At 54.8% G+C, this 26,835-nt stretch overlaps 2 protein-coding genes across 5 annotated transcripts in view; one reads left to right on the top strand and one right to left on the bottom strand.

Moving 5' to 3' along the window:
• The window catches only part of Sspo (SCO-spondin), a 52,476-nt gene extending 36,834 nt beyond the window's left edge, over positions 1-15,642 (bottom strand). Inside the window, 30 exon segments of the mRNA XM_021191211.1 lie at positions 787-1,023; positions 1,448-1,669; positions 2,429-2,662; positions 2,880-3,049; positions 3,133-3,226; positions 3,321-3,470; positions 3,798-3,907; positions 3,997-4,124; positions 4,241-4,437; positions 5,172-5,306; positions 5,570-5,826; positions 6,040-6,134; positions 6,241-6,430; positions 7,495-7,732; positions 8,135-8,300; positions 8,451-8,678; positions 8,758-8,933; positions 9,553-9,670; positions 10,584-10,728; positions 10,965-11,205; positions 11,334-11,505; positions 11,779-11,931; positions 12,258-12,337; positions 12,457-12,615; positions 13,696-13,795; positions 13,887-14,131; positions 14,319-14,498; positions 14,675-14,757; positions 15,184-15,366; positions 15,593-15,642. Coding sequence (XP_021046870.1) covers positions 787-1,023; positions 1,448-1,669; positions 2,429-2,662; positions 2,880-3,049; positions 3,133-3,226; positions 3,321-3,470; positions 3,798-3,907; positions 3,997-4,124; positions 4,241-4,437; positions 5,172-5,306; positions 5,570-5,826; positions 6,040-6,134; positions 6,241-6,430; positions 7,495-7,732; positions 8,135-8,300; positions 8,451-8,678; positions 8,758-8,933; positions 9,553-9,670; positions 10,584-10,728; positions 10,965-11,205; positions 11,334-11,505; positions 11,779-11,931; positions 12,258-12,337; positions 12,457-12,615; positions 13,696-13,795; positions 13,887-14,131; positions 14,319-14,498; positions 14,675-14,757; positions 15,184-15,366; positions 15,593-15,642 — 4,936 coding nt within the window.
• A 2,349-nt stretch (positions 15,643-17,991) lies between these two features.
• On the top strand, positions 17,992-26,247 carry Znf467 (zinc finger protein 467). 4 transcript variants are annotated; one of them, XM_021191060.2, is made up of 5 exons: positions 17,992-18,467; positions 20,319-20,394; positions 21,048-21,161; positions 21,728-21,841; positions 24,165-26,066. In XM_021191060.2, the coding sequence occupies exons 2-5, from the start codon at positions 20,361-20,363 to the stop codon at positions 25,679-25,681; spliced, it is 1,779 nt and encodes a 592-aa protein (XP_021046719.1). In that variant the 5' UTR covers positions 17,992-18,467; positions 20,319-20,360; the 3' UTR covers positions 25,682-26,066. The 4 variants fall into 4 exon arrangements, with proteins under 4 accessions (XP_021046719.1, XP_029391460.1, XP_029391459.1 ...); XM_029535599.1 differs by lacking the exon at positions 17,992-18,467 and adding an exon at positions 19,789-19,838 and having other exon boundaries at positions 24,165-26,247; XM_029535598.1 differs by lacking the exon at positions 17,992-18,467 and adding an exon at positions 19,891-20,092 and having other exon boundaries at positions 24,165-26,247.
• Positions 26,248-26,835: the final 588 nt, after the last annotated feature.

The raw sequence follows: 26,835 nt of genomic DNA, 5'->3' as shown, positions 1-26,835 counted from the left end.
CAGGAGAGGCCTTGGCACGAGGGCAACTGGGTGGAGCCTATGGGCAAGAAGTGTCCTGTCAGATGAGCGGTGGTGGGTTGCACCTTTAATCCCAGCAGAGGCAGGCGGAAGGTGAGTTCTAGGACAGTCAAGGCTACACAGAGAAAGTCTGTCTCAAAAAACAAACAAACAAACAAACAAACAATCAAACAGAAGTATCCTAGCATGCTCCTGTCCCACCCCCCAACCTATCCTCACAGAGGGACAAACAGAAAGCCAGGGCATTAGAGGATGGCATGTGTAGTGGGCATTGTCCTGTCCTAGATCAAAGGGACCTTTAGAATGAGGGGTTGAATGGTCCTGGAGAAAAGTAAGGGCCTGTGAACGGCTTAATGGGCTCTCTGGTGAGGTAGCCAGGGCGTGAGGTGCTGATTTGCAAGGGCACAAAGAATCCTACTCAGGTGAGGTAGGGAGAAGCCGTAGATGGGGAAGTTTCCCCACAGACCCACCCTCATGGCCTCTGCCACCACCCATGCTCTGTTTCCTCTCGCCCAAATGTGAACATACAAGAGATTACCTTCTACTCTCCCATGCGCCCACAGGGGAAAAAAAAAAATCCAGGGCATATTTCATGGTAAAGATCAAAGAAACCAAACCAAACCAATCACTCAGCCTCTGATATCCCCAGCCACAGTCTAGCTGTGCACCGAACTGCCACAGCGTGGGCCAACCAATAGTGGCCAGTGCTCAGGCCCCAGACTGCCGGGCCACCAGCAGAAGGGACAGAGTAAGGTATGAGACTTGTACCGCAAACATCAGGGTCCTCATCTGAACCATCGGGGCACTGTGTCACTCCATCACATAGCTGTCCTGGGGACACGCAGTGTGGGCTGTGGTCACAGGGCACCTGGTACGGCATGCAGGGCCCACCGCAGTCAAGCTCATCGCTGCCGTCGGGGCAGTCTTCCTCTTGGTCACACTGCCAGCCCCGAGGGGTGCACTCGCCACTGTCGCACTGGAACTCCGAGAGGCTGCAGGGCGGCGCTGCAGAGGGTGTGCTGCTTAGACCAGCAGAGTGGACTCTCGACTCTGCAGGCCCAACTCACCCTCACATCTCCTCTGGGGCTGCCCTCTAGGTCCAGCACCCCCCACACACACTTACCTGAGCATGCCCCGTCCTAACCTAGCCCCACCTATTCTTGCATGCGGCTGCTGTTTTGCGTTCCACAAGCTTTCCCCTGGTCCCTGGACACCATTAGTTCCTCCTTCACTTGTTCAGAGGGAGGCCCTGGACACCAGGAAGTAATTCTGGACCTTCCATCCTTTTCAAACACTGACCACTTCACTCCAGAGCTCCTAGCCCCAGAATTTGGTCCAAATGCTTCCTTCTGAGATACTCACTCATCCCCTTCCAGGGCAGCATATCTGGCTTCCAACTTTCTCACCCTGTTTATTCCCAGAGACTCACCAGGGCTGGTACTACCCGCAGGACTCAGTGCTGTATCCAGGGAGCTGGTGGAAGGGTTCTGCCCAATGCCCGCAGGAGGAGTAGGCAGAGAAGGCAGAGAACAGTGGCTAGGCCCCTCATCAGCTCCATCTGGGCAGTCCCAAACCCCATCACACAGCTGGATGGTCCTGACACAAGTGCCATCAACACAAGATACCTCTCCAGAGATGCAGCTCACCGGCCCTGCAGTCAGAGGAGAGGAGGTGATCCTGAGATTTACCCCTTTTAAGACATAAAAAATGTATGTGTCTGTGCATGTATGCTACATGTATGCAGGGGCCTGTCGAGCCCAGAAGAGCATGTCAGAACCCCTAGATCTGGAGTTATAGTTGGTTGTGGGGTTCAGCATGGATGCTGGGAGCTAATTTTAGGTTTTCTTGAAGAGCAACATGTATTCTTCTTCTTCTTCTTATTATTATTATTATTATTATTATTATTATTATTATTATCTTTATTTACATTTCAAATGCTACCCCGAAAGTTCCCTATACCCCACCCCCACCCCTGCTCCCCTACCCACCCACTCCCACTACTTGGGCCAGGCCTTCCCTTGTGCTGGGTCATATAAAGTTTGCAAGACCAAGGGGCCTCTCTTCCCAGTGATGGCTGATTAAGCCATCTTCTGCTACATATGCAGCTAGAGACAGGAGCTCTGGGGTACTGGTTAGTTCATATTGTTGTTCCACCTACAGGGTTGCAGCCCCCTTCAACTCCTTGGGTACTTTCTCTAGCTCCTCCATTGGGGACCCTGTGTTCCATCCAATAGCTGGCGCAACATGTATTCTTAACCACTGAGCAATCCAGCTCCTGGGATTGCCCCTTATTCTATCTCTTTTGGGGATCTCCACTTAATCATTCACAAGTACCACCTTCATGAGTGGAGACCAGACATAGAATGGGATGGATATTCAGGGGGCTGGAGGCAGGGCAGAGAGTCCTCACCCAGGCAGTGATCTTCGTCTGCAGCATCCAGACAGTCAGGATGACCATCACACAGCAGGGCAGGTGGCAGGCAGCGACCGTCGGCACAGACCAAAGAGCCATGGGGACATAGGCACCCTTGCTCATCTGTGCCGTCTCCACAGTCATCCTGCCCGTCACAGACCAGGGACAGGGGCAGGCAGTGGCCAGACTGGCAAGACATCTGTCCCTCCCCACAGACTGGGGTGGCACACCCTGGCATGGGACAAGCAAGCAGGATCAGGATGGTGTGCTGCCAAAGGTTCTGGCCCAAGAAGGACCGGAATACCCTCTCTGTCCCTCAGTCCCTGCCCATCACCCAAGCCACAGCTCCTGGCAGGGGAAGCAGTGATTTAAGATGCCACCCTAGGGCATCGGCTTCAGTAAACTCAGTTATCTGTCCCTGTAACCTCCACACACAGGTTATACTCACCCTCCTCATCTGAGCCATCACCACAGTCATCCTGGTTGTCACAAAGCCATTCAAGTGGCACGCAGTGCCCATTCTCTCTGCACAGAGCCTCTCCTTCTGCACAGCCAGGTTCCACGTCGTCACACGGGGCACCACCACGGTCACAGTGCCACTGGCTTCCCTGACACGTGCTGAGCCCATGGAGGCCTGGCATTAGCCACAGGTCAGCCTGTTCGGCCCGAGAGAGCAGGCTTCCCCTGGGTCTCCCACTCACCAGTTTCCACAGTCCTTTTGCAGCACAGTCCCTGGTGGGAAGAAACTGCCCTGCCACTCACAGGGACAGGCAGCCAGCTCCACGCAGGCTCCTCCTGAGAACACAGAGCACAGGATTCAGGACAAAGGAGACCCAGCTAACACCTGCGGCCTTTACCCAGTCTCAGTGTTCTCTCCCCAACGACATACCATGCAGCAGTGTCCCCTCGGGGCAGAAGCAGCCCTCCACACACGTGACGGCCTGGCAGTGCCATCTGAGCTCAGGATGGTGGTCGTGGCAAGTGGGCGGACATGTAGAGCCACAGGGTTCATACACCTGACCTCCTTCACACTGTAGGGCTGAATGGGTAGAAGAGAGGCTCTGCTCACTGAAGCCCAAGGGCACCAGGAAGCAACGTCACAGGTAATACAGCTTCAGTTGACACCCAAGGGACGCACAGGGTGCACACTAGAGACCTCTATCAAGATGCTCCCCAAAGGAAGATGAAAGATGCCAGCCCTGTGCACCAGCCATTCCCACGTCTGGTCCATTAAGAAAAGTGTCCAGCCACAGAGTGAGCACCCAGGTCACATTTGAACTTGCGTGACTAAAGAGTCAGCTGGTGGGACAGGGGAAGCACCTTTCAGGGGGCTCAATGTAGGCAGGATTGAGTAGGACACACTCACGGCAGAGTTCCTGGCTGCGCCAACGCACATGGCATCTGTGCCGGGCACACTCATCAGCATATGTGGCAATGGCTGAGCAGAGGCACTCACAGTCACCCCCTGTGTCACAGCTGTGGGGTGGCACCGTCAGCCTATCATACATCCCCACCCCACCCCACCCCTCAGCATGCCCATTGCACCCACCACACAGCCTTCTTACCCACAAGCATCGTGCACACACCACTCATAGTACTGCTGTGGGGGCACCTCTGTGTGACACGGGGCAAAGACTGGCTGCAATATCACCTCACAGCGTGCCCGCGCCCAGTTCGCCCGATGGGCATTAACCTGCAACACAGGGTACTTTTGTGGATCTCTCTCTCTCTCTCTCTCTCTCTCTCTCTCTCTCTCTCTCTCTCAGCTAGTGTATCCACCCTCCCTTCTGGCTACCCTGCCCTGCTCACTGTACAAGGATGTGGCAGGTCTCCTGGCTCTGGGCACAGGGGATTGAGGCGCCAGGAATGCGCAGTCAGCTCTGCTGTGGGCTCCAGGACTCCTTGGCGACTCCGCAGGTCATTACTGGCATCACTATCAAAGTTCCCGCACAGCCCAGCCACACGGCCACGGAAGTCAGGGGACAGCTGTACCAGCACCCGGGTGCCTGGTGGCATTAAAAGAGTGACTTCCAGGGCCCTCAGCAGGCTGGGGCAGAAAGACACATGGGTACAGCAGCCTCCTGCACAGGAGCCCTACTCAACAGGGGACAACTGAAGAGCGACATCTAGGAGCCAACTAGGAAGTAGTTTCCTAACTAACTCTAGGTTGAAAGACAGCAAAATCTCCCCACCAGGCCAGATTCAGGTGGGGACTGGCTTCTGGATGGGCCAAGAGACTCTTCTGTGGCAGGAGACTCTAGGCTAGCCCAGCCGAGAGGACCAGACCCACACAGGGTTATTTTGGTTTCCCCAGTTCCTCACTAACAGTTATATTTCTAAAACGCCAACTGCTTATGTTTGGGTAGTGCGATATCAGCTGGTCTATTTTCATTTCTTCCTAAAACTTGGTATTTCTAAATGTTTCTTCAGCAGGGTGGTCATGCTTGTAAAATGAAGAGAAACACAGTTATGAAAATATAATATGGAAGCTCCAACCATTTCCAGGGGCTGTAAGACATGGGTGGCCACTGGGTGAGGGGCACTGGGCAGAGGGTGGGAAGGTGGGAGGCAGCCGATATCTTGGCCTGGCTGTCATACTGGAGATGGGTCCTGAGTGGGCTGTCAGGGGTCCGCCTCTACCTCAGAGCCTGGCAGGCACTGAGGAAGAAGGGTCTGGGGGAAATCCAGCTGCTAGCGTGAAGGCCTAGTGTGGGCTAAAGGCAGAAGGACAGAGCCTGACCTCCATCCCAGAGCAGAGTGAGACCCAGGCGTGTTGTCAGCAGCAGGAAGAGGCCAGCATGGCGCAGGCTCAGGCCGGGGCCTGTATAGACTTTAGGGAGCCTTATGCTCACTCCATTCACTGTTACGGCCTGACCTGAAGAAGGGAAGGTGTAAAAACTTAGTTTTGTCCCCGAGAGATCCACCCAGCCACTCTTCCAAACTTTCTTTTGCTTCATTTCCTAGGTGACCTTGGGTGGGTCATTAGTCTTCTCTGGGACTCGATCTCACAGGCTTCCAGAGTTCTGACTCCACCCCACCCCACCATAGGACAACGAAACCCAGCGAGGGGCTGGGAGGAGCTATGATGCTTTACCCCGCACCCTCTGCCAGTATCCAGTCATTCTAGGTCACAGTCACCTCTCAGCATGCGCACAACAGTGCTGTCCAGACGCACAGCCAACGCCTTGGTGCATGTGAGGCCACTGGCCCCACAAGGCAAGTTCTGGATGGAGACACTGAAGCGGCCACCAGCCTCTCTCACCAGCAGGTACTCGCAGGCCCCAGGAAAGGTAAAGACCAGCCCATCAAACGTCACATAGTGGGGAGCACCGGATACCTGGCACCATCCACTGCACCGCTGACCTGTGCAGTGCCAGTGCTGGCCCTGGCACACACTGTGAGCAAGAGACAGGACAGAGCCATCAACAATAATCCAGACATACCCTGCCTGAGTGTGGAAGAATTCTGGAGGGTCCCCAGGGTCCAGGCCACTCTGCATGTGCTGCCCCAGGCACCATTTTAACCCCTAGTAGTGAAAAGAGGCACGATGGCCTAGGAAGTCAGGGGTCACAAGGTCATATGGTAACAGGGATGGGGACTGAACATACCAAATGTTGCAGTCTTCCTGGATGGTGGCATTGGGCGGGTACCATTGCCCATTGTGGCGACAGGGACAAAGATCAGGAGACACACAGTGCTTGTCCTATGTGAAGGAGAAAGCACTGTTTTTGGGCATCTAGGGAGCAGGGCAGACTCCTTGTATGGGGAGAGGCATGTTGTTGCCCCATGGGTCCCTTTTCCAGCCTCACCAGCAATACAGTGCCAGGGGGACAGACACAGCCATCAGTGCTTCCAGCCTGACAGGACCGGTTGGCACGGGGTTTGTCACAGGTGAGAAGGCAGGCGCCAGGGACATAGATGAGCTCCTGAGGGCAGAGTGTCTGCAGTCGGGGGCAGTGGTGGGCTGTGCAGTTCCAGAGGCCCCTCTCCTGGCAGATGCTGTAGAGGAAGGGAAGGTGGAAGAGCCAGGCTCAGCATGGGCTCATCGGGCTATCCTTATCCCCTGGTCAGACACAACGAATCTCAGGAACCAAGATAGTAAGGACCTCTGCAGGCATCTGGATCCACTAATGCTAGGAACCTGGTCCCAGTGCTAGAGACCAAAACAGTTCTACTTCCAACACCCGAGCCCCTAGCATGGGCGGGCAAGCTGTTCAGGAAGCCCACATGCCTGGGATCCACAGCCCCTCTTCTGTCTGGCCCTAGTGGGGTGGGGATACCGACTCTCCTGATGTGATGACTAAGCTTGACTGTCAATTTGATGAGACCTAGAGTCGCCTAGGAGACTAATCTCTGGGCCTGTCCATGAAGGATTTTTATAATCAAGTTAGTTAAGGTGTGAAAACCCACCCGGGCTGTGGGCAGCACCGTTCCATGGGCTGAGGTCCTGGGGTAATAAGAAAGTGAGCCAAATTCCAGCCTCCATCTCTCCCTGTTTCCTGAGCTGCCTCCTGCCGTCATGACTTCCCCACCCTAGTGGGCTGTATTTCCCTGCACTGTGAGCTAAAATAATCACTTCCTCTCCTGAGCTGCTTCCTATCAGGTATTTGGTCCCAGAAACAAGAAAAGTGACTGAGACATTTACCACTTGTCCAAAGCAGGAGAGGGGACCCACTGAAGTGCCCTAGAACCTGCCCTGGCCTCCTGAGATACAGGCCCCCTCTTGCCTTCTCAGTAACAAATGGTCTGCCAAGCTGAGAGCCTCTCTTTCCTCATCTACCAAGTAGGAATGGTTTTGCACCTCCCACACTTTATTAGACTATAGTTAGGAAGTAAAATCAACACAACATGCAGTGAGCAAGAACTTCCTGAAGCTGACAGTGTTGCAGCACTGAGACAGAATCAGCACCCGGCCATCCCTCCCTGACAACCGCTGTGACCATGCAGCGGCACACCAGCCATTCTCCTCCTCTCCTCTCCTCCTCCTCCCTCCCTCCCTCCCTCCCCCCTTCCTTCTCCTTTTTCCCTCCCCCTCCCCCTTGCCCAAGGGTGGCAGGTCTTACCAGTGGCTGCAGTCTCTCACAGTGGTGGTGGTGTTAAAGGCATAACGATGGCCTTCAAGTTGACAGTGGCACGCGATGGGAGGCACACACTGGCCCTCAAGGTCCCACAGTAGTCCCGGGGGACAATTACAACCAGCCACACAGATGCCCAGCTCTTTACAGTCCTCTGGCTCCCCACAATGGTGACCACACACTGGGGCACACTCCTGGTACACCTGGCCACCAGGACATGAAACAGCTGGACACAGGAATGTATGCAAATCAGAAGCTTAGCCACCTTGTCTGGACCTCAAGTCTCTGCACCTCTTCAGGACAAAGAGCCTAGCAATAGTCTGGTAAGGAGGGGCTGGCGAGATGGCTCAGATGGCTCAGTGGTTAAGAGCACTGACTGCTCTTCCAAAGGTCCTGAGTTCAAATCCCAGTAACCATATGGTGGCTCACAACCATCCATAATGAAATCTGATGCTCTCTTCTGGAGTGTCTGAAGACAGCTACAGTGTACTTACATAGAATAAATAAATAAATCTTTAAAAAAAATAATCTGGTAAGGAAGGAATTCCTGCCCCCTCCAGCTCCTCCTAATGATGGGGGGGGGGACACTGGGAAGGGAGAGGTGAGGGGCCTGGGCGGAGAAACTCACGGCACAGGGTCTCATTCCTCCATTGCAGCAGGACGCCCTCCTGGGCACAGTGGCGTGCATAGGCAGAGAGCACAGGGCACAGGCAGTCCCTGTCAGGGGCACAGCCACACACGGCCTCCAAGCACCGTAATCGAAATGGTTCCCTGTCTACTAATTTATGACACTCCTTGGGGCAAAAAGAAAAGGGGCGGTTAGTCCTGTCTCTGTGGATCTCATTCCCTTGGGATCTGATCCTCCCTGTTGCCTCCCTGTGCCCTTGAACTCTCTCTAGACTTTTGGCACCTTGATCTTATAGGCAGAGGGAACACCCTAGTACCTGAAAGGCGTGGCCGTGCAGGATGGCACAGGCTGCCTCTGCGAAGGTGAGGTGCTGAGAGTAAGAACCGCAGGAGAAGAGGGGGCTGTTGAACACCAAGAGGCACCTCCCATCACCTGACACTTGGAACTTGCTAGCAAAGGCAGTGACGCTAGTCTCTATGTCCCCAGCCGGTGTCAGAAAGTCATCCTGTTGGTTCCAGGTAAAAGTACCACACAGACCCTGCACCTGAGCCAAGGAAGACACATAAAAGTGAAATACAGTCTTTCCTAGCCTAGCCCAGACATTCACTGGCCTCATAGCATACCTGGTAGGCATGACGGGGGTCCAGCGTGATGTACACCGCAGGCTCAGCCACTCCCCAGAGAACCCAGGCCCCAGGCCAGTGCAATAGCAAGAATGTAGAAGAGGCCCGGGAAATACTGAAGCCCTCAGCACCAATCCAGGGCAGGTCTACATCCTCCCCGTCTACCAGCACAGCTCCTGGAAGAGAAACCTGACCATGTAATAGGGAGTCTGTGGAAGGAAGGGGCTGCCAGAGGAACTTGGCAAGAAACTGGAGGGGGCGGCTATGTTAGTGTGGGATGAGGGAGCAACTACTGTGATCCCTGTGAGGACACCTGTCCGACCACCCTTCCATAGCTCAAGAACCACATCATCATGCATTTTTGTATACCCCTTTGTTTGTGTAGTCAGTGTGTGGGAGGGGCTGGGTAAAGAGAGCTGGCAGCAGGCCTGGGCTTGGCAGGGTTGGAGGGATAGTTGCTGAGAGGGGTTAGCCTTCTGCTCATGCCCAAGGCCTTTCCAGCTCTTATAGCTGTGTCTGCCTCTGGGGCGGGGCGTGAGGTGGGGCGGGGCGTGAGGTGGGGCGGGGCGTGAGGTGCAGACCTGGGTGGTAAGTGCAGGCGCAGGAATCTAGAAGGGACAGTTACTGGAATCCAAGAGGGGTGTGTGGAGGGCAGGCACTGGGTAGGCCTGAGTGTGCAGAGTCAGGACAATGGACAGCAGGCCCAGTTGGTCCCCAAAGAAGTAGACCGCAGAGTTGTCTACTCTCCAGAGAGTAAAGGTCCCACACTAGCCAAGGAGGCAGAGCTGGAGCGACCTGAGGATCTGAGCTGAATGTGGGTGCTCCCCAGGAAGACGGAGAGGGCATGGAGGCAGCTCCCAGTGTCACAGGCCCCATGTTCCAACACGACCAGCAGCTGGCCTTTCACAGAGTCCTAGGGTAGGTAGACAGGATGAGGACGGTAAGGGTGTGTGGAGGATCCATGAGGAAACCTCGGGTAACGTCAGCTCCTACCCTACACAGGGGCTCGCCAGGCGGATTCTGTGAGGCAAGATGTGCTTGCTCACCAGGGACTGACATAGGCGAATGGACATGAGTGTATATGGGGAGGAGGTTTGTGTGTGGGGTATGTGGGGTGTGTGTGTGTGTGTGTGTGTGTGTGTGTGTGAGACAGTGTGTGCTCATACACATCCATATTTCTCTTCCACCCCATGAGTGTTCCTTTATGTATACATATCGATATATGCGTATACTTTTATTGAACCTACATATACAGCATGACTGTGTGTGGAGTGTGGAGTGTGGAGTGTGGTGTGTGTGTGTGTGTGTGTGTGTGTGTGTGTGTGTGTGAGTGTGTGCTGGCATGTAGCCTCCATCTGTGTGTGTATACCTCATGCATCTTTGGTCAGATGATGGGGAGGCAGCTGCCCTAGATAACACACCAGCTTGTTGGCCCTGCTCCCCCCTGATTTTCTCACCCCACTGTCACTCAGGCTGGGGGTGGGGGGAGTAAAGAGAATAAAGTGGTCCAACACTAAAATTGAGAAATCACTGATCAGTCCTCAGAAGGATGGAAAAAGATGATGTGTGCTGAATTGGGAAGTTTCAACGTTATTGAGGAGGGTCTCTTCTTTCTCCTGTGCCAAGTCCAGTGTGTTACATCTGTATAAGGGTCTATGAAGATGGGTTTAGTTCTGTGTCCAGTTAGAGGTGGGGACTAGAAAGGATGGTGTGGGGACTACGGGGATCTACTTTAATGACTTGTTTACAGTCATCTCTCCTCAGGACTCCCATGTGAGGCCCCCACTCTAACAAAAACCCCCTCCTGAAATAGGCTGTCTGCTCACCTGCACCAGGCTGTAGTGGCAGCCGGGATTGCCTCTGAAGAAGAAGCTCCGCCCGTCAAAGGTGAAGTAATGTCCATCACCACCCACTGCACACTCAGCAGGGCACAGGGCCTGGGCACAGTGCCAGCGGCCATCCTGGCACACACTAAAGGCACAAGGGATAGGACAGTGCACTGTGGCATCAGCTCCATCCCAGGGTGTTGATTCTCTCTCTCTCTCCCCCTGGCACTCCCACCACCCATAGAAGTGGATAGTCATCAGGCATGCCAGAAGATGACACAGTTCACTGGGCGGGAGACCCTAGAATGGGCTGGGTAGTGGAAGGGGCAGATCTCAGAGACAGCACAAGAGAATGTGTCAGCACACGGCCCAAAGACCCACCAAGGGTTGCACTGCTGTTTCACGGTGTCACCAGGAGCATAGCGCTGGCGCCGGTGGTAGCAGGGGCAGTGGGAAGCAGGCACACAGAGGGCACCATCCCAGAAGAGGCCGGTTGGGCACTCACAGCCACTCACACACTCTTTCCCACAAGACCCCTCCTCTCCCTGGGCTACTGCTGAACAGCTGGGTGGACAGGATGAGACACAGTCAGAGTAGAGCTGCCCCCCTGGACACACACGTTCTGTGGGAACAAAACATTGGCCCGTGAGGAGTTGGCTTTGCAAATCCAATAGGCCGTGGGAGGCAGCCAAGAAGCCCTTAGGCCAGTCAAGGATCTTGGCTGATTTGGGATAGGCAGACCCAGCATACCACAGAAGCCAGGCTTCCTCCAGTGCACATAGATGTGCTGCCTGGCACAGGCCTGGGCATAGTTGGCAAAGGTGGCACACACAGCCTCCAGTTGCCCCTCTGGGCCATTGCCTGCTGTGGCTCCAACACAGTAGGCAAAGAGGCAGGTCTCATGGTACTCATCTGGGGGAACCTGTAGGGAAGGGAGATCCTCAGCCGGCAATGCCTCTCCTCACCAAGATCTCCTGTCTCCTCTTCCTTCGCATCTCAACTTGAAACTAAACATGGTAAGTGCTAGAAGGGTCCTCAGGAGTCACAAGAACAGCCATCTCATTCTCAAAGGTAAGGCAGGGAAAGGGCACCCAATGACCAAGTCAGATCACCCAACTGGCATCTCTTAAGATCCACCATTCTCTATGAAACCTCTCCCTTCTAGAGCTGCCCACCACCTCTACCCCACCCATACCTGTCCATGACATTGCCAGAATGGATCCTCCAGCAGTTGGTGGCACATGTCCTGAGCTTGAGCTTGAAGCTTGACAGCTTCCAAGTCAGTTAATGTACCTCCTAGGAGGCTCTCACAGCCCTGAGCCACTTCCACTGCATCCAGACACCCAGGCTGACAACACAGACAGGCCAGGAAGCAGTGACGAGGGACATTAGCCAGGGAAACAGGAAAGTGATTACTGTCCTCACAGTTGCCCCCAGACCCCGCTGTCATGCCCACTAGACCAAGGCTGCAGATGGCAGCAAAGTGACAAGCCCAGCTCAAAGAAGAGGAGCCAGGGCCACAGTCAGTCCACTCAGAGCTGCTCAGTGGCCATAATGGGGAGGACCCAGGATTGTCATTACCCAGCAGTTGCCAGACTCCCTATGGGGCCTGGAACCTGTGTGCTCTCCATGAAGACCCCAGGAAAATAGTAGGTAGGCAGGAGACAGCCTCACCTCAGAGCCAGGAAGCTTCCATGAATTCCCAAAGGTAGCAGCTAGCGTAGCCAAACCCCCTCCTGGCTCCACAAAGTCATCTGAGGAAAGTTGAAGCCAAAGCTAGACCTGGGTCCTGAGTCTCTTCCCTCCCTCCCTTCCCCCTCCCTCCCTCCCGGCCTCCCTCCTTCCCTCCCTCCTGCAGACACACCTCACATACCCTCTGGCCTGCCATTGTAAAGCCCACAGAGGCCCTGTGTCTGTCCCCAGAACTCATGGTCCACGGAGATGGAGATGGAACTGGACCTGTCCAGTCTTACAACTACCCCCAGGCCCCCAGAGAGCACCAGCCAATCTCCCTGCCACTGCAGGCTCATCCCTGGAAAGAGGATAGGGTCATTCAGTCTCAAAGGCCACACTCCCAGCTCATCAGCAGGGTCTAGACTACGTAGGGAAAGAATTCACACAAATTTCCAAGCTCTGCACTATGGTTTTTGTGCTGTGGCTGCTATCTTGAGAGAGTAAAGTATGACACATATACTATATCCACACCACACATACACTATATCCACATCACACATATACTATATCCACACCACACATACACTATATATATCCACATCACACATATGCTATATCCACACCACACATACACTATATCCACACCACACATACAGCATACACACACCACACATACACTATATCTATATCACACATACACTATACATACACATCACATACACTATAACACACCACATACACTATACACTCACCACACATAAACTATATCCACACATATACTATATTCATACCACACAAACACTATACACACACCACATATACACTATATCCACACCATACAAACACTATATTCATATCACAAATACCCTATACATACACCATATATACACCACACATACACTATACATACACCATACATACACTATATATACACCACACATACCCTATACATACACCATATATACACCACACATACACTATACATACACCATACATACGCTATATACACATTTCACTCACACTACATATACACATATAGTACACATACTATATATACATGTGCCACAACACACAACATAAACCACATACCTCATAGCATTCATACACACATACCATACTTCTACACAGGCAATACACACACTATATACACTCTGTCCACTCACCCATACCATGTAGACACATACACGCTTAGCCCCAGCCTCCTGTCCCAGCCATGATGATACTCTCATGAGACTCATGGCAGATAAACAGAGTGGCCTGCCCAAGTCACCGTTGAAGACAATGGGGAGTGGGTAAGCCAAGTTTATGTCTTCCTGACCCCTAGTTTTCAAAATCTTCCCAACAGTACTTGGGGGGTGGGTGCAGCAGCTCTGCCCTAGCCTGCCAACCTGCCGTTAGAAGTGGGCAGACAACCTCAGAGGAGTGAAGAAGCCCTCACCGTGGAGCAGCTGAGGCTCCCCAACAGGCACTGGCTGGCCCTTCACAGAGACCTCTCCATCTTGGATCAATACCTCCTCAGGGCCCATCATCACTTGAACCTGAGAGAGAACAGTGGACCAGATGTGTAACTCTCCTCCCCTACCCCTGCTACTTCCAGATCTTCCCTGGGGTCATCTCTCTCTCCCTTACCAGCCAGCAGTGTCTATGCTGGGAGCAGTGGACACTAGGCCTGAGGTGGACAGCCCAGGTGGAATCCATAGCACCAGCTAGCAAGTAGGTACATTGGCCCAGGAAGTGGTAGTGATGTCCGTCAAAGGTTTGGTAGTGGAAGCCAGACCAGGTGGCACAGGTGGCTGAGGGACGCTGGCGCTGGCTCCAGAGCTGGCCTACGGCTCCTGCTAGAGGCTGCAGGAGGCCTTCAGAGGAAGCATTGCCTGAGCAAGATCATGCAGGAACAGAGGTGAGGACACAGTTCCTGGCACGCCAGGAGGTGTGAGATCAGGGCATGGTGCCTCGGAGAGACCATAGGAGTGGGCAGGACCTGGAAAGGCCTAGAACTCTTAAGGGTGAGGATGAGGGTCTGGATAAGCCTATCTCCAGAACTGGAGACAATAGACCCACCTGGGCGGTGCTGACCAGAACAGCTGAGGCACATCTGAGAGCTGCTGTTCCACCAGCTGTGTCCCCAGGGTTGGGCACAGCAGTCCTCCAGGCTTCCTGCCGAAGAGTTAGCTGAGCCTGCTAGAGGCTGGCAATGCCATGTGACAAAGCAATGACCTTTAGGGCTGGTTTCAGCAAGGGCTGTGGTAGAAAAGAATGGGGCACACCCAGCTTGTCATTATTTGGATGGCTTGGAGAGCCAACCAGACCTGTTGTATCCTCGGGCAGTCTGTCACCTCTGCTACATCACAGATGGGCTCCCTTTTACAGCCACTACCCCAAAAGGTACCACCTACCCATCTGTCTTGGGTACTTACCATCAGTACAGTGAGCTCCCCCCCATCCTGGACAACAAGCCTTCACTGTCCGGTTCCAAGTAGCAGGCCTGGTTTCTGGGGGTCTGCCCCCATCACATAGGGAGAATCAGGGAGAGATGTTAACATTCAGTCAAGTCCTACCATAAGGCAAGGTGGGTCCCGGTCTGGTCAAGTACTTGGTGGGTTAGTTCTGGTCAACTACTCTGAGGGGTCCTGTCAAGCAATTCTCCCCTCCTGGCCTTACTTTCAAATGCAAAGCAAGAATGAATGCTAGGAAGTAACCTGGGACAGAAGGGAGAAGTGTCACACCTTTCTTCCCCTGCCATACTGTGCCCACCACAGTGCCCTCTCATCCACCTACATCATGTCTCTCCACCCTTCCTTGAATCCAGCCAGAACCTGTTTCCCAAATGCCTGCTGCACTAGTTCCTCCCCCACTCTCAGGATATCCTGTGGTCACTCTTTCCTTTCCTGTCCGGCAGACAGCCCAGGTTCTGACCCTCACTCACTTGTAGATCGCACAGAGCCCAAGTGCTGGGGGCCTGGTGAGCCCCTCACGGCCACTCCAGGACAGGTCCAGCTGCCAGCCTAGGCGGCTATAATGGTACAAACTGGTGCAGGGTACCAGGTCCTCCTGACGAGGAGTTACTTCCTCTTCTACATGGACAGTCTCTATGTGCTCACACCAATGCCTGGCCAGGGACAGAAGAGCACAGATACCAGTATTGTCCCTTCTGTCACCAAGAAGCTTTGTACTATGAATCCAAGGCCCCAAGGACTGCTGGGAGAGGTACATGAAAGAAGGGGGAGATTAAGGGTTGATAGAAAAGGGCTAAAAGAAAATCCTGGCACTCCAGAGGGAGCCTGGGAATAGTCAGACAGGAGGATCTTATTGGGAGATCTCCAGGAGCTGCTTACCCATTAGCCAGAGTCCATAGCATCTCAAAGAGAAGGGCAAGAGGCAGCATAGTGCTCCACCACAGGCCGCCTTTGGGAGGACCAGAGGCTTGGACTTGGGCAGTGCTGGTGGAGGAGACCAGAGAGGATAGCACTGTCCCACAATGAGGTCTGAATTAACCTGGAGGTCAGTCTGCCCCAAGGCTCTTTGTAAGCACAGATTTTATCCCAGCCCCTGGGTACCAGCTGTTCAAAACCTGATTGGACCTACCTCCAGCATCCCTACAGAGGCCAATTCTCCCTGGAAACAGGCCCCATCCCACCCCTCCAGGAGTGTGGGTGTGTGAGGGGACTACGGCTGGACACATTGAGCTCCTGGCTTTTCTACACTGCCAAGCACTACCACAAACTAATATATGAGTGTGGTCAAGACACCTTCCCTTTCTGGGCGTTTGTTTCCTTACCAGTAAAAACTTCAGGGACTTTCCAAGGCTGCACAGATGGGACTCAATAAGCTTTTTGAAACTTCAGGTGTGGGAGGGTCTCTTCACCCTCTAAAAACTGCAGGGCTAGAGAGGTGGCTCAGTGTTTTAGAACACTTGATACACCCAGATTTGGTTCTCAGCAACCAAACTTTTAGCTCATAACCATATATATATAATAAACCATTGCCTTTATTGTGGTGTTCTCTCTGTTCTTTTCTCTCCCTGTTCCCTTAGCCCAGGTGCATAGGAAGAGAGAGCACCCAAGTTACGTGGAGACAATATGGAAACGTAATGCTTTGCTCAGTGAAGCCAGTCTTTTGAGGGTTCTGTATGAGGTGGTTGGGGCCATGTGGTCACCTGTGGTGTTTCTCAGGGTCCCAAAGCATTCAAACACTGAAAGGATCCAGGAAGATGGGAAGGAGAGAGGGGTGGAATAAGAGGGGGAGGGAGCTTGTTCCCCCTGCCCCTGGATGGAGCAGTGCTAAGCCTGATAGAATAATCCCAGCGTCCGGTTCAGAGGAGGCAGCTGCAGGCTCCACAGGCAAATCCTGGTTACATCCTGGTCACCAGGAGACCTCCAAGACCACTGGGCTGGAATGCGGCTGGACCTGAAACTCTGAACCCTTTTTATTTCATAATGAAATGAGGTCCCACCGGGCATCCTGCTTGGTCACCCCGCCTGGCCTGGGAGTTCCTTCTTCTGGCCCTACTATTGGGCCTGGGACCAAAATAGGGCCAGTGTGAGTTTCCCCAGTTGCTTCCAGAAAGCTAGGGTTGGTGCCTGGGAGTTGAGCAGTCCTGGGGAAGGGTCAGCATCTATTGTGGGCACAATGTCCTTCTAATTTCTCTCACATTCTCACCTGGCCACTGTCCCTGCATATCCCACACACGTGGACTGCAGTTCTCAAAGCCCATTCTTGCACACAGAGAGGGACACAAACTCTGCTCCTAGCCATCTTCACTCAGTGAAGCACCCAGGTATTAAAAGAGCCTTTTGCATCTTGAGTCATAGGACCTCCTGATCCTTCAGGTCAGTCTCCATTGTTCCAGACCTCACTCTAACTATCTGTAAATGTTGAGGACAGCCCTGCTCCATCTTATAAGGCTAACCTTGGGTCACTGCCCCGATTCCACAGGTGTCACAATCCTTGTGTCAGGGACCATTGTCAGGGACCTTGTCCTATCCAGGAAGGCCATTTACTGGCCTCCTCTTCCCAGACTCTCTCCCAGCAGCTCTGTTCTGCAACTTGGCTGACAAGGGAAGCTTGCACTGGGGAGAAATGTAACTTGGATCTGCCCTTTCCCCTACAGGGGCAGGCAGGCGGAAATGGGAGCCCATGGGAGTTTGAAGAAAAATCGCTGGGCATGGAATATTCAGCCTAGATTTTAGTTCCAGGACTGGGCGAGGGTGTCTGAGGAGCAGAGGGGGGTGGCCTAGAAGTACCTGCACCCATGAGCAGAAATGGTGGGAGAGATCCACACCTAACCCCAGGAGGTTTTCTTACCCACGGTCAACACTCCCCCCGCCCTCGCCCAGCCCCGCCCCACCTCACCCCCTGCAGCCTCCATGCCTGTCCAGCCGCCTCAGTCGGGGACTTGGTTCCTTTTCTCCCCATTTTCTACTTTGAGAGCCCTCCTGCCCTCTTAGATTGGTTCTTAATCCTCAGTCCCCGCAGTGGGACTTGGATCGCGTCCCCCGGTCTGGGTGGATCCTGGTGGAGAGTTTTTTTTGACCGATTCTCCCAATCTGTGCTGGCCAGACAGTCTCCCGCGGGACCGCGGCGCTACCACATACTCGGCTGCCACTGGCGATTTTAAAGACAGCCATACACACATTGCTCTCCTCCCCAAACACGCCCCCTCCTCTCCCTGCTCCCCCCAACTCTTCACTACTACCACCACCACCCCGTTCCGCGCTCCACCTTTCTCCAGCTCCTCCCTCCTAGGCTGTGAGCACCCTCCCTTCTAGCCCGAGTGCCCTTCCTCCCTAGCCTCTTCTTCTCCTTCCTCTCCCCTCTGCCCCTCCTCGGTCCTAAGCTCCCACTTTCCATCTCCACACTCCGGGCATCTTGCCCTCAGACCGTCACCTGCACCCCAAGCCCATTAGTGCACCCTCCCGCGGCGGGTCTCTCGAAGACCCTCCGCCTTAGCCTGTGCCCCGGAGCAGTGTTCCCGCTTCCCGGGTCCCTCCCCCCCCATCACCCGCAACGCTGCCCCGCACCCTCTCCCTCCGCGTCTTTCCTTCCCCTCCCCGCGAAGTTTCAGGGCTGTCAGTCCCGGAGACTTTCGGGCAGCCCGCACCCAAGCTGCAGGCAGCCGGCGCCATTGTGCAAACGGCCGCCCGGGACCGGAGGCCCGAGCGCCTGGGTCCCCGAAGCGGGCCGCGGCACGTAGCCGCAGGAGCCCGCCAGGTAAGGACACCCGAGACTCCCGGGCAGGCGTCTCCGCCCGCCACCCAAACGGAGCTTTACAAGCCCTGCCGGCCCACGGCAGGTGACAACCCCGAGGGAAGGGGCGCGCAGACGCGAGTGTGGGGGAGGGGTGGGGGTCAGACCAGGAGGGAAGGGAGTCAGGAGGGAGGGTCCTGGCGCAGAGGGGGAGACTAGGAAACGGGAGGGGAGGGCAAGGACTCGGGGAGGCCGGGTGGGAGCAGGTGGGAAGAGGGCGGGAGGGGCCTGCGGGGAGGATCCCAAGGAGCGGGAGTAGGGTTGCTCGGGTTAGAGGAAGGGTCCAGTGCGAAAGGGCAGGAAACGGGCTCAGGGATGGGGCTGGTCGCGAGCAGAGGACGCTGACAGGTGAGCCTAGCGCAGGGCAGGGGGCCGGGACCCGGAGTGACTCCGGAGCTCTAACAGGGGCGGGGATGGGGGGGAGTCTAGTCAGAAGGAAAACTCCGGAGAGGGCGTGAAGTCAGTGGGGAGCAGAAATGGGCAAGGGGGCTGCTGAGAGGGAGGTGTGTTGGGAAGAAAGGGGGCTGGGGAGGGGCAGAGTGAGGGAGTAGGTCCAGAGACTGCGGGGTTAGCCTGGATCCCCCCCCCGAGGTGGGGGGCGTGAGACCTGGAAGCTAGGGAGCGAACTAGGAGGGGGAGGGGAGGAACAAGGCTGGGGACCGGGAGGGGAGAGAAGCGGAGCCCGAGCTTGCACGGTAGGCAGAGGGGGAAGGGAGGCGGGGGCCGCTGAGGGGGGAAGGAGAGCAGCGGGAGGGAGGGAAGCAGAGGGGAGGATGGTGTGGGGGAGGGGGAGGGAACTGAGGAGAGGAAAGAAGGAAAAGAAACCCGAGTGGGGGAGGAGAGGGGAGGGGCAAGCGGATGGGGGAGAGCAGCTGAGAAGGGGAGGGCGGGAGTTGGGGGGGAGGAAGGAAAAGAGGAGGGGGAAGGAAGGGAGGGAGGGTGCAGCCCGGGGAGGGGGTGGCGTGCGGAGAACTAGGCGGGCGGGCACAGGAGGAAGGGGGAGGGGAGCGCTGCCCAAGACTGCTGGTAGAGGAGGGTCGGGAGAGGCCGTAGCTGCCGAGGGCCGACTCGAAGAGGGCCCCTGGGGGTTGACCCGACGGGTGCGCGCAAGGGAGGAGCCAAAGGGGCGGGGCAGGAGGAGGAGCCCAAAAAGGCTGCCAGATTTGGTGGGGAGAGAGGGCGGAAGGCAGCCAGAGGGGAGGGGCAGAGGGAAGGCTGCCAGGGAAGGGGGAGGGGAGCCTGCTAAAGGAGGGGCAGAGAACCGGTTGGAAGTGGAGCGGAGAAGTGCAAAAATCGGGGAGTGTCCTGGCCTGGTGTGGGGGTTGTCCTCTCCCGGTTAGTCCTGTGGGGGTTGTGGGTCTCTGAGGTAGGGGTGTAGGGAGAGGAAGTCAGAGTCATTTGCTACCTCTGCAATAGCCCTTGTTCACCTCCCCCCACCCCGTGTCCCTAAAGTGTTACTGGTCCTCCAGAGCTGGCTCTCATTTCACTAGCTACTGCCCTGGGGGCTGAAGGGTCCACTGTAGCTTCCCACTCCCCGTCTTGGTCCAGAGAATTAAGTGGTCCCTGTACTTACCCTGGCAAAGACACTGGTGAGTGCTGATGGCTTGGGGATGGTTTTAAAGACTTGACAGGTGGGGACAGGGGCTGATAGCCATTGCCAAGCAGAGTTTGCAGAAGGCTCCATGTGATTGGGTACCCATCTTCAGAGGCCTCTGTTCCCTCACCTCGCCTCGGGCTTCACTGTGGAGTTCTTGGGGATAGCTGAGACCTAGGTGGAGGATGACAGGAAGAATCTGAACAGGGCTGTCTTTTTAGGGTCTGTGGCCTGATCACCTAGGAGAGCCACTCCTGGTGGCCATGAGAGAGACCCTGGAGGCCCTGAACTCCTTGGGTGAGTGGGGACAAAGGAACCAGGAGGGTGGGAGTGCCTAGGCATCCGAAGTGTAGCAATGTCGTCCTCAGGGGTATACAGCCCTGATTCCCCAAACCATGGCAGCCACGGAGAGGCAGCCATCTTTTAAGGTCACCTTTATGTGTCTCAGTGACCAGACCAGGATGATAATACTAGATTGTATGTGTGCATGAGACTCACAGAGAACTGGAGGCTAAAAGCAAGCAAACAAACAAAAAACTCATTGCACTTACACATTTATTTATTGTGTTTATTATGTCTACCTCATGTGCGGAGGTGAGAGGACAGTGTTTTGAGTTATCTCCTACCATGTGGGTTTTGAACCAAATGCAGATCATTAGGCACAGAGGCAAGTACCTTTACCCACTGAGCCATCTCCCCCTGCCCAGCACTGGAATTCTTTCTTTCTTTATTTATTTAATTTTTTTTCCTATTTCAAACTATCCAATTTCTTTTCTTTTTTTCTCCCCTCGATTAAAAGGGCTGAGCTTAATACCTGGCCAGACTGCTGGGGAGCTTGGGCAGTCCTTTATCCATACAGACAAGAGATACCTTTCTGGGAAAATGCCCCATCTCTGGTACCAGTTCAATACTAGAAGCTTCACTTGAACTCATCCCTCTGCCTATAACAGGGTTCTCAGTGGGACAGCCAGAGATGGCTCCCCAGAGTGAGCCCAGGGATGGGTTCAGTAATGCCCAGGAGAAGATGTCATCTAGAGGAGAGAGCACACTGCACTCCTGCTCAGGTAAGTGGGTACCATGGAGGGTGGCTCTGGAGGGAATATTCCTTCCTCCACAAACCATCTGTTACGCACCTACTCCTCTGGAAGCTGTTCCGGACATTTGGAATACCTTAGGCATTAAATAGTCCTAGGTCCCTTCCTGCAAGGAACTTAATCTTAGAATGGGCAGCGAGCAGTCAGCCAACAAGAAATATAAGCATGCTAAAAATTGTAAGCCACCTTAGAAGACAGAAACTGCTATAGGGGTGATAATGCACAGTGAGAGGGACCAAGTGGCTGCAGGTGGGCCCAGGCAGGAATGCCCAAGGCGAGATCTAGCCTGGCTCCTTCTGATTCTCTTCCTCACAAGTTTTGCCTTGGAACTTATAAAACACATAGTCCAGAAATTCCTCACAGTTGTGGCTCCTGTCCACCCCCAGCACCTGCTCTGGCTCTGGGAATCTGCCTTTGCTGGTATGATGTAGGACAGAGATCTCTGGGAAGTTCAGGCTTGCTTCCTAGAACCAGTGGGGTTTGCTCTCCATGTGTGATGTTTTTTGGAGTCCTTGGGGCATCCTCTTCTCTTTTAGGGCATGAGACCCCTGGCCAGAAAGAAGGCATCCACACAGAACAAGCTGAAGCTCCTTGTATGGGCAGCCAGGCCTGTACCCCACAGAAGGCGGAGCCTGCAGGCTCTGTCCCAGGTGAGTCCTCCTGACGCTCTGAGGATCGGGCTAAAGGAACAGGGACCAAGCAAATCCCACAGCTTCTCTCTGAGGAGATAGCTGTGCTTCAGGCCCTCTCCCTTTTCCTCTGTAGTACTTCAGAGCTCCAAAAGAGTTTCACATATATGGACGGTGGAATGGGTGAGGCAGGTACCAGAGAAGTGTGTCTCCTTTCTGGAAGTCCCAACTCCCCTCATCATATCCCCTCTCCCCCATTCATACACACTGTCTTTCTCGTTCCCTTGGATTATAATTGCCACAAAGATACAGGGTGTTTATCAGTATGTTCACTGCCGCTACCCTGCATGACCCTTTTCCCAAATCTCGCTGATCTTCATGATACCAAGGGTCCCCAGTGTGTAGCGCACACAAGTGTGCAAACACACACACACAGAGACACACACTTCTTCCATTCATCACCACTTGCTTGAATAGCATCACTGACTCAACAAAGGTTTATTTAGTGCATACTGCACAAAGGTGTTGAGTGTGGTAAGAAAAGACAGGGCACCTAGCTGTACAGTCCTGGGTTGAACCCTTGCTCTGCACTAACCTGCTGAATGTTCTTGGGGCCGGATGCTGTATTCCCTCCAGGGGTCTTTTGTTCACCTGTCATCAGGGTGACAGTAACATCACGGTGAGTGTGAAGCTTTGTGATGCTACATGCACACCGCCTAATCCCTAGTTGGCCTCAAACAAATGGTCATAGAGCTGATTTTAGAACTCAAGATGTCTGCCATCCAGAAGTTAAACCAGAGCTGGGCTGCTGTTACTATGAGGCAGCACAAATAATTAAACCAACAAGGCATAGCCACAGGTTCATGGAAGCTAATATGAACCGTAATTGCTATAGGAGTTTACGGTAAAGGATCTTTATGTGCTAGGCATGTCAAAATGTTGCTTGGTGTACTGCCTTGTGAGAGGAACATGGATTTCAGCTGCTGTAAGTGGGGTGGAGGAGGGGAAGACATTCTTGGCTGAGAAAGGACTTCCAGGCAGGAAGCGGGGAAAGGTGATCTGTGACAGGTTGGGGAGCAGCATAGTGAAGGACAGAGCTTCACACCTGCATGGGGGGGGGGGGGCTGAAACCAGAGGCTGCTGCTGACTCTTGAGTAGAGGAGTGGCATGCAGAAGAGGGAAGTGACGTCAGAGGCCGAGCAGACAGTGACATGGAACCAGTGCCTTAGAAACTGGGAGTGAATGTAATCTGTGTAATATGATCAAGGCTCGGGCTATGACAGGCTTTCAGGGCTAGGCAGTGCTCAGATCATGTGGTTCAAATGTTCTCAGACAAGATTTACTGGGGGTGGAGGTGGGGGTGGGGAAGGAGGGCTTTAAAGGAAGAGAGCAGATTCCTCTGCATGCATGGATGCATTTTGTGAGGATTCCCTAGGAACTTGAGTCTGCCCTTGGGCTGAGGCTCCCCTTGAGGCCTCACCCTGCTTCTCCCAGTGGCTGAACACTCACCAGTCTCCCTGCCCCCAGCCTGTAAACCCCAGCCTCGGCTTCTCTCCCTTAACTCTTCCTTTGATTCTGTCCACTCCAGCTTCTTTCTTTGCAGGGTTAGAAGGTGGGGGGCTGGGGGGAGGTGAGGGTGAGGGTGTCTCTGTGTAGTCCTGGCTGTCCTGGAACTTGTTCTGTATTCAAGGCTGGCCTGGAACTCAGAGATCACCGGCTTCTGCCTCCCAAGTGCAGCTTTTTTCTTAATGGGACTTCCCAGTTCTGCAGAGCAGGTGGAAGGGAGCTGAATAGTGGTTCCGAAGGGCGCGGAGCAGTAGAGGGAGCATTTGAGAGCCTGGACAGAGCCTGTGCTCTGGTGCTTAGGGAGGGAGCAGAGGGAGAGGCACCGAGGTTCCAAGGCCATCCTGCTCCTGTGGTTAAAGTTGGCTGGGATAGGTCTTCGAAGGGCAGGCGTTTGTTGACACTATAGCCAGTTTGAAGGACACCCACCCAAGAAGGGCCAAGGTGATAGCGGGCATCTTCCACAGGGATGGAAGCTCAGAAGTACGCAGCAGCCCTGTTCTGGAGGGAGCAGGGGGAAGGGTGATTACTGAGTCAAGGGAGAGTTGCAGGGGGAGGGTGGGGGTGGGAGGAGCTGGCCAGCCTGGGAGAAAAGCCCCCAGGGAGGCCATGCTAGCCAGCAGCTTTGGCTGCTGAGGGAACAGAAAGGATGAAAGGGCTTTGGGGTTTACTGATTCCCGGGAAGCTTTGAGTGGGGAAGTGAGCCTACTGGCAAATGGATGTACCCATGGATGGGCTTTCACACAATTCCTTTTTTTTTTTTCCCCTTGTGACTGCTCAGGGGAGGAATGGATGATTCGGAAGGTGAAGGTAGAGGATGAGGATCAGGAGGCAGAGGAGGAGGTGGAATGGCCCCAGCATCTCTCCTTCCTTCCCAGTCCTTTTCCCACTCCTGACTTGGGTCAGTTGGCTGTTGCGTACAAACTGGAGCCGGGGACTCCGGGGGCACTAGGTGGAATCGCGCTGTCGGGGTGGGCCCCGATCCCTGAGAAGCCTTACGGCTGCGAGGAATGCGAGAGGCGATTCCGGGATCAGCTAACTCTGCGGCTGCACCAGAGGTTGCACCGGGGTGAGGGTCCTTGTGCCTGCCCGGACTGTGGCCGTAGCTTCACGCAGCGTGCTCATATGCTCCTGCACCAACGCAGCCACCGCGGAGAGCGTCCCTTCCCGTGCTCAGAGTGCGACAAGCGCTTCAGCAAGAAGGCCCACCTGACCCGCCACCTGCGCACGCACACTGGCGAGCGTCCTTACCCGTGCGCTGAGTGCGGCAAACGCTTCAGCCAGAAGATTCACCTAGGCTCGCATCAGAAGACCCACACAGGAGAGCGGCCCTTCCCCTGCACCGAATGCGAGAAGCGTTTCCGCAAGAAGACGCACCTGATCCGCCACCAGCGTATTCACACGGGCGAGAGGCCCTACCAGTGCACCCAGTGCACGCGCAGCTTCACACACAAGCAACACCTGGTGCGGCACCAGAGGGTGCACGATGCTGCTAGCCGCACCAGGTCCTCTCCCGACATTCCTGTTACTCCCCACTCCCCCACCGCGTCTCTTACCCCATCCCCTCCTGGGTCCAAGCCTTTCGCTTGTTCCCACTGTGGGCAGAGCTTTGGCTGGAAAAAGAACCTCGCTACGCACCAGAGTCTGCATCTCACCGAGGGTCGTCCTTTTGGGTGCGATGAATGTGCACTGGGCACCAACGTGGACCCCGCCGCCGAGCCCTCGGTCTGCACTCCCCATGCGCCTGACTGTGGTCCGGGTTCGGGGCCCGCGGTACCCCAGCGCACCACCTCCAGCGAGCGCTCCTTCTTCTGCCCCGACTGCGGGCGAGGCTTCGCCCACGGGCAGCACCTGGCCCGCCACCGGCGGGTGCACACAGGCGAAAGGCCATTTGCCTGTGCTCAGTGTGGCCGCCGCTTCGGCTCACGACCCAATCTAGTCGCCCACTCCCGGGCCCATAGCGGCGCCAGACCTTTTGCCTGTGCGCAGTGTGGCCGCCGCTTCAGTCGCAAATCTCACCTGGGCCGCCACCAGGCAGTGCACACTGGCAGCCGCCCCCACGCCTGCGCCGTCTGCGCCCGCTGCTTCAGTTCTAAAACCAACCTGGTCCGCCATCAGGCAATTCATACAGGTTCCCGCCCCTTTTCCTGCCCTCAGTGCGCCAAGAGCTTCAGCCGCAAGACCCATCTGGTGCGGCACCAACGCATCCATGGGGACGCGGCCCTCCCAGCCTCGAACCTCTCTGCTCCAGCCTGGTCCAATCCCTCCGAGGTGGTACCACCTGCAATCTTTTTCTAAGCGGAGTTCTGACCCGCGTCCTGCCTTTCCCGACAGATTTGGGAGACTCATGCCTGGAGACTTCGTGGGTTTTCAACATTCACACCTAGGTTGCTGCCAAAGCACCAGGACACTTGGGTCATTTCTTTAATTGTCCTTTCTTTAATGTTAGTTGAGAAATCCGGAAAAACATACTTAGCTCTTGACAGTTGTGACAACACACAGAGACTATCCTTGCAGATACCACACTGAGAACCAGACGTTTCTGGGGATCAACCAGGTCAAGGGGAGACTGACTGAGCGAGAGAGCTCTAAATAGAGGATAAGAATAGTTATTTATGTACTTGAAGTTCATTAAAGTTCAAATCTGAAGTTCTGGGGCTGTTAACTGAGCCACTGAAGGAAAGCCTGACTTTACTTGCTGCCACTTCCATCCACAGGAAAAAGACCTTTCCTGTCAGTCCAGGGACATAAACTTAGGTAGCTGGTTCTTCCCAACCAAAGTGCAAGTGGCATACATGCCAAACAAATACCATGGTCCTGCGAGTGCGCTCGCGCGCGCGTGTGTGTGTGTGTGTGTGTGTGTGTGAGAGAGAGAGAGAGAGAGAGAGAGAGAGAGAGAGAGNGAGAGAGAGAGAGAGAGAGAGAGAGAGAGAGAGAGAGAGAGAGAGAGAGAGAGAGAGGGGCTGCTCTTGGGCGCTCCCAGGGGACCAGCACTGTTACTCTAGGTGATGCTGCGGCTCCATATCACCAGTTTGCAGACCTTCAAGAGGCGTCCCAGAAGCATGCTTACCTGCCCTTGCCTAGGAGGTACAGAAGGAGACAACGTGTGAACAGGCCATAAAGGTTGTTTGTGTATCACTTTTCCCACCAGTTGTCTCCTTTTGAGGAGTGCTTGAGCCTGCAGGCACTGCAGCTGTACACCCTGCTGGGACTGACTGGGGGGGAGGGGGCGAAGCAGAGGGGCCACCTGATACCCCGCTGGGACTGATGGAAGCAGAGGGGCTGGCTGACTGTGAGGGAGCAGTGTGTGTGGGGGGATGGGGTGTGAGTTTAGAGAGAACTATTTTGGGTTCAACCTCACAGAGGACTTGGAGGGAATCCTTTACTCTCCCGGAACTTCAATTTCTCATTAAAACGAGAGCTGGTGTTGATGGAAGCAGAGAGTCCTTTCT

Source organism: Mus pahari, chromosome 2 (assembly GCF_900095145.1).
Source record: "Mus pahari chromosome 2, PAHARI_EIJ_v1.1, whole genome shotgun sequence".
Classification (NCBI taxonomy): Eukaryota; Metazoa; Chordata; class Mammalia; order Rodentia; family Muridae; genus Mus; species Mus pahari.
This window is presented reverse-complemented; position numbering and strand designations above follow the sequence as displayed.